The sequence below is a fragment of the Triticum dicoccoides genome, chromosome 5B (genome assembly GCF_002162155.2).
Source record: "Triticum dicoccoides isolate Atlit2015 ecotype Zavitan chromosome 5B, WEW_v2.0, whole genome shotgun sequence".
Taxonomy (NCBI): Eukaryota; Viridiplantae; Streptophyta; class Magnoliopsida; order Poales; family Poaceae; genus Triticum; species Triticum dicoccoides.
In genome coordinates, this window is record NC_041389.1 from 628,405,941 (window position 1) to 628,413,159 (window position 7,219).

The following is a 7,219-nucleotide window of genomic DNA, read 5'->3' on the forward strand; positions in this document are numbered from 1 at the left end:
CAACAGTTGCGCGCAGCGTACGTGGTGAAAAAGGCAGCGTGATAATCGAGGCATCCCTACTTATCCGGACCGCCCGTTTCGGCTCTATCCGGCCCGCGTGCTTCCCCGAAATTTCGTATCCCGCAAAATCCGGGATACACCATAGACAATCGCGCCCAAGATCTCGTGCTCAGACACAACACTCGACGCATGAGGCCAACAGTTTAGTCGACAGATCACTGAATGGATCAAGGCGACCGAGTCGACACCGAAGTACCAACGCGGGCATTCGGTCTTGCAGAAAACACTCGCGAAGACACGAAGCTCGGATCAGGTTCAACTTCGACCTACTTTCCACTCGCACCTCAATCCATTCAGGGGCTACTGACGAGCATACAGACCTGGGGTAGGGTCATAGGCCTGACCTATGCATCCTACCCAAGGTCACTACCCTAAAAGATAAAAAGACCAAGATACAACAGGAGAACACCGGTCAAGTGCGTCGAGTGCAATCCACTCGATGGCCACATCACTCGACCATATGGAGAGTCACTCGACTTATCGAAGACCAGGAGTCGGAAGGACACTCAACGGCCGGACGTTCACCCCTTAGCTTTTATAAGCATTAAGAATACTTAAGGCTAGCGTTACCAGTAACGCCCCTTACTTTATGTACATTAAGCCCCTTGTAATGGAGGTGGACGGGGGTCCTGGCGCACTCTATATAAGCCACCCCCCTCCTCTAGGACAAGGGTTCGCACCCCCTGTAATATCACACATATAATCCAATCGACCGCCTCCGGGCACCGAGACGTAGGGCTGTTACTTCCACCGCGAAGAGCCCGAACTCGTAAACCTCGTGTGTACACCTTCACCATAGCTGAGATCTTGCCTCTCCATACCTACCCCCCTTTCTACTGTCAGTCTTAGGTCCACGACAGCGCAACAGCTGCACATTCAGGAAGAAGGTGGCCTGCGTCGATGAGGTGATCAACGCCTACAGAAGAGATTTCGAGCAATGGAGACTAGCTGGAGCAAAAGGAATAGCGCCCCCCTTTGGGGACATCACATGAGATATAAAGCATAGTTTTCCCTCTTCAATTTTTTCTGTCAACCTCTATTGCTAATCTCCTTTGATTAGGAATAATTTTTGTAACTCTCTCTCATGCTAAATCAATGAAAAGCCAGGCAACTGGATCTTTCAAAAATAAAAAATCCACATAGGGTGTGCGGAGAATCTTCCCTGTACATTTGTGCGCCACGAGTTCTCACCATGCTATCAGTCCCACTCATTATGTTGTTGATTATTTTTTGATCTGGAAATTGTAGAATAACGTAGCGAAAAATCAAATGTAAAGTCTAGACGCAACCCAATAGTCATTTTTTAGGAGGGCAACCCAATAGTCAGAGGCCCAAGGAGAGATGAAGCCCACTCATACTATCCACTATGGACCAGACATCAACACCTTCATGAACGAAGTGCTTAGACACAAGAAGACTAGAATAGCCTTACTTTCCTTTATTTTTAAGGGTAACTTAGACTTTCCAAGAGTTCACTCTTTTTCCCTTGCTTTTCCCATGGGTCAAGTGTTGGTGGTCATTTGTACAAGGTCCTAGGCCTATAAAAGGTACCCCGTGGGTCATAGGTATTCCACCTCTCATCTTGGGAGAATGGAGCTCTCACTCAAGGTGAGACCTAGACTCCCTTGAGACGATCCTGCAAGCCTAGTGAATTCCCCCCGGGCTGCAGGCCCGTTAAGGAAACAACCCAAGGAAAGCTTGCCTCGTGTCGACCATCGATCGGCATTTGGTTGAGTGTTCATTGATACTTGAGGTCCACCTCAGCGGGGTTATGCTTCACTCGGAAGAGTGTTGTCAAACTGGATTTAAAACACTGTTGTCCGGCTCCCAAGCATATGTCGACCCGTCGAACGGCAATCATATGTGATCCCTTGTGTGGTTACCAATCGAGATGCTCGTTAGCATCGTAGCATGTCAATCTGATCACTGAAGAACGTCCATCCCCTTCTCTATGTTGTTTTCTACTACAAAAACATTGGCATCATCCGTGGGGATCGACTAACTGAAGTTGTCTCTCCTCCAAACTTCCCGTGAAAAAGCTAATCGTCCATTTGAGAAAAAGTCAAGATCACCTCACTGTTGAAATATACTATGGGCTATAGGCCCATATAACAATTTCAGAAAATCTCTAAGGGCCCATGTGAAGTCGCGTCGTGTTTCATGAATAAGCCGAGCTGAGGTCAGACCTATGTCATGCGTGTGCTTAATTTTTGTCGGTCAGAAAAGGAGAGTCCTTAACAAACGGAGATGTTAGATTCTGCGGCAAACAGCTGCTGCTTCGCATAGCCGACCGATAGACCGAACCGAGATGTGTCGACCCATTTGTAGATAGAGAATATACAATAAAACCCAGTTTGGGAACCGGGATGTTCGCATTTCTAAAAATATTCACATTTTAAAAAACATGTTCACAAATTTGAAAAAATATTTTTGTTTTCAAACAATATTTAACAATTGAAAGAATTTTCTTGAAAAAATGTTCAGTTCTTCAATTTCTTTAAAAAACATCTGCAGCTTGTTAAGATGTTAAACGTGATCACGAGAAAAAAGAGTCGTTGAGGTCATTACATTCAGTTTGTACTGTAATCAGTGTTCCAGTGCTCCCCTATAATTTGTTTGTTAGGATGCTTCTGAATTACTACCTCTGTAACATAATATAAGACAGTGTCAAAAAACATCTTATATTATGATACTTCTGCTTCGGTACACCCCATACTTTCTTTTGTTTTAAGGAAAACGGGAGGGAGCACCTTTTTCCTAACGCGGTAGAGCAACTCTGCAGGTCGCAGCCATATCTATACTTTTTTTTTGTTTTAAGGAAAACGGGAAGGGAGACCCATACCTAATTTTTGTAAAATACCCATAAGCAAAACGCTTACTGGGGGCAACAGTTCTTGCATACCAGGGTGCGAAGCAGGAGAGAAAGGGAGGGACAAGTGCAAAAGAAGAGAACAAAGGGAAAGGAAATTGGTGACTAGCTTGGCCAGCCCGCAATCCATGTGTCAATTGATAGAAGTTCATCTTTCTTAGCCCTGTGCACCCAGATTTTAACCATGGCCGACCCTTTGATTCCTTGCTAGCCAGATAGACCAAAGTACAGCGATTGCAATCGCGCGACCATGATCTTCGTTTGTCTTCAGAGAGGAACTTAAATTCGTCAGTAAAAATGTCAGCCGGTTCATTCACATCACCCATTCATTTGCACGTATTTTCTGTTCGAGTAATTCACTTGCACGTATTTTCTGGTCGCACGAACAGCAACCTTGGAACTCTGCTGCAGATTTTGATCATTATTAATCACAGCCAATGCTCCATCGTGGCCCCTTTTCACCTTCCACCAATGGCAGAGCGCTGCAATACAATGGCGTCTCCTCGTGAGGGCAAACGAGTAGTAAATGACATGCAGCAACGCAAAATGAATGTGAAACGAATGGATCTAACTTCCCAAGTGTACTAGTAGTACACCTCGATATATAGGTAAATAGAGGCAGCAAATGTATCTTCCCTCTCGGCAGTCTTCCACCTTACTCCAACTCTCCAAGCCCACGCCTCCACAATGGCAGAACATTGCAAGCTTGCCGCTGCCATGGTACTAGCTGAATCTGAGGAAAGGTCATATGTGGTAGAGGTAGATGGATACTCAAGAATAAAGGGGCTACTGAAGAACGGGGAGTTCGCCATTTCTACCCCTTTCAGTGTTGGAGGCCACAACTGGAGCGTGGAATATTACCCCAACGGTTACCCCGAGGATTGTTCTGATTTCATATCTCTTTATCTATTTCATGAAGCTGCCGGTGCCGGAGATGTGAAGGCCAAATTCACGGTCAGTGTACTTGACAAGAATGGAGAACCGGTGCCTTCATACAGCCGTACCTCCGACCCTGTAACCTTCTCAAAGGAGGTTTCGTATTGTGGTTACGATGACTTCATCAAGAAGGCTGATTTGGAGGCATCAGCGCATCTGAGAGACAATTGTTTCACCATCAGGTTCGATGTCACCGTCATCAAGGACATCCACGGTGAAGAAAAATCGGTTCCTCCAAGCGACCTGCATCGGCATTTCGGCGACATGCTCAAGAACAAGGATGCAGCCGACCTCACCTTTAAGGTTGGGGGACAGGAATTCTCTGCTCACAGGTGTGTCCTTGCTGCTCGCTCACCCGTCTTCAAGGCATTGCTCCTCGGCGCCATGGAGGAGAGCTCCAGTAGTACTATCGAAATTCATGACATGGAACCAGATGTATTCGAGTCCTTGCTCCATTTTATATACACCGACTCCGCTCCTGTGCTTCAGATGGCCAGGGAAAAAAGTGAACCATGTGTAGATGTGGTGATGGCCGGCCATCTACTTGTGGCGGCTGACAGGTACAATATTGCGAGGCTGAGGGTGATACTTGAGGAGAAACTGTGCAGTCACATTGATTCCAACATGGTGGCAACCAGCTTGGCTTTAGCTGAGCAGCATGGTTTCCATCGTCTCAAAGAAGCTTGTTTCCAGTTCCTCTCTTCTCCGCCCAATTTGGAGGCAATGATGGCAAGTGAGATGAGCACCTGAAATCCAGCTGTCCATCTGTTCTCAAGGAGCTGATAGCTAGAATCATCCCAGCTGAATGGAAAGCGGCAAAGGATATTATCATGGCAATTTAGTAACCATTCAAATTATTATTTTTATTATTAATCATTATGCTACTTCTTCATGTATGTTTGAGGGGGAAAATACTATTTATCAATCATATTCAACCTACTCATGTGAGTAGAATGGTTACTTTTTTTTTGAATTGCTTGGATTGCTTACCACATGTCTCACGTGGTGAGTAGAATGGTTACTTTCTTTTCTTGCCAGATAAAAGAAAACATTGCTGAGACTGCACATGCACATGCACGTACCACGCTTATCCATTGTGTATTATTAGTTTACTTATATATCGACTCTGTTATTCATGCGTGCACTGCTTTGTTAGTATGGATGCCCTTCATGTGGACCTTGGGACCTTCTGTTGAGTTCAAATCACTAAGCAAGAAAAAAAAATGCATGTAATCCTCAAGTTGACTATTATACATTCTATTAGCTAGTTCTGGCCTGCATTGGTTGTTATTTCCCTCTGAATATTTCTGGTAGTGCAGCTGTATAAATTTCTTTTTTTTAGGGAAGGCCGCCATGGCTAGCTTTCTTACTTAAAAACAAGATACTCCATCATCCACAAGAAGTTGCGAAATAAAATTTGGGGGACCCTCCAGCCACAATGACGGCGGGTGCATCCTTGCTAAGTTAGCTACCTCATGAGCTACGAAATTTGTTTCCCTAGCACAATGCTCAATCTTGACCTTCCCAGAGTCGCGATCGAATCAGCTCCTTGCATTCATAGAGAATAGGTACTGCAGTAGTCGCATTGCTTTTCATTGATTGTCATCTCCTGAACCACTGCAAGGCAGTCTGAAGGAGTGCCTTAGCTTCAGCTGTATTGGCATCATGAACCTGATTCGGGAGGCAAATTAGAAGCAGCAAAAAACATTACTATGTACCAACAGGCTGTCATTCCTTTTCTGCCACCTCTCCCACCATATGTACCAACAGGCTGTAGCGACAACATCCTGAAATGCTACAGTACCGAGGCACTGCAGCTGCGATTTTGGGTCATAGGGTACAAATTCAAGTACAGTGGACCCAAGGGCATCATTTATCACCTTCCAAACAGATTTTGCCCGTTCACAAGTAAGAAGTACGTACATGTCAAATATGTTTGGCATCCTTTCCGCACACGTGACATAGCGCAGAGTTCATCACATTCGTCACAATGCAGAAACATGGAATTGTTCCGTGTACATAGAGTAAGATAAAGATCTTCACCTTTGCAGGTATCTGGTTCTCCATAATATTTTCCACGTAGGGTGAGCGAAGGAGCTTCCCTGTCCATTTTGCTCCACTCATTATGCTGCTGAGGGTTGTTTAGAATGTCAGTTTCAGTTTTAGAAAAATCAGTTTCAAAGAGATTGTTGGGGAAGGCAGGTTTATTAGTTCTTTTAGAATGTTATTGTATTGTAGTTTCTGTTAAGCACAACTGTTGTACTATATACCGTGTGGTGAAAAAAATGGCGTTTAAGTGCGCCAGAGGGTGGTTGTTGTCTTGAGAAAATGGCGGGATAAAATGTTTTTGCGGTTGAGTACAGTGAAAACATTCTCCAAAAAGTTTTTGCACTTACTTTTTGATTCTGAGAAGCCATTAGCATCGTGCCATAACTTAATGTGCTTCTAATTGTACGTCTATTAGCAGCATTTGCTTCCACTAGTGCAGAACCGGGTTCTATCACCGGTTCGTAAGGCCCTTTAGTGCCGGTTCTGTAACCGGCACTAAAGGGTGGGGACTAAAGGTACCGTCCCTTTAGTACCGGTTCAACACGAACCGCCACTAAAGGGCTACCACGTGGCACGAGCCAGCGCCGGGGGCGGGGAGACATTTAGTACCGGTTGGTAACACCAACCGGTACTAATAGGTTTAGTGGGTTTTGGGTTTATGTTTTTTTCCCTTTAATTTTATGTTTTCCATTTAATTCTTTTTCATTTGCTGGTATTTTACGATACTACATATTGTACACATTATGCATAACCATTCACACATACGCATGTATATATACAATTTGGTATATACAATTTCTCCTACATGGAGGCATTACTCCGGTAGCGGGTAATAGCATTCTCCTTTGGGATCTATGACCTGGTCGAGCAAAAATCCCGCCATTTCCTCTTGAATTGCTCGTACAGATCCTCCAGTAGGAGCTTATCCCGCACCTCTTTGAACTTTTAAGAACGAGATCAATATGCATGTATTAGTTGTGTGATTAGATATCGATAATGATGTAAAAATTATGAATAGTGTTCTGGCAAACGTACCCATAGCTGTCTAGCAGATGTACTCCTTTCGGACGCCATCATGCGAATGTTCTCGCAAACGTAGTATGTGCATAAATCAGTCCTCGGCGCCTGCTTCATGGCCTTTACGAGAATAGAATTCAATCAGATAATAATTAATCAAGCATGATAAGTAATGGTATTGAAATTAGAATTAAAGAGATGGTATCTAGCTAGTACTACTTAATTACTTTCCTTGGGTCGATACCAATACAATTTTTGTTTCCATTCGCTTGGAACCTCTTTGATGAA

The 7,219-nt window shown here is 44.3% G+C and overlaps 1 protein-coding gene across 1 annotated transcript; it reads left to right on the forward strand.

Moving 5' to 3' along the window:
* Positions 1-3,616: 3,616 nt before the first annotated feature.
* Positions 3,617-4,615, forward strand: LOC119306419 (BTB/POZ and MATH domain-containing protein 2-like). The gene has a single exon (XM_037582643.1). It carries the CDS (start codon positions 3,617-3,619, stop codon positions 4,613-4,615), a length of 999 nt encoding a protein of 332 aa, XP_037438540.1.
* The last annotated feature ends 2,604 nt before the right edge of the window (positions 4,616-7,219 follow it).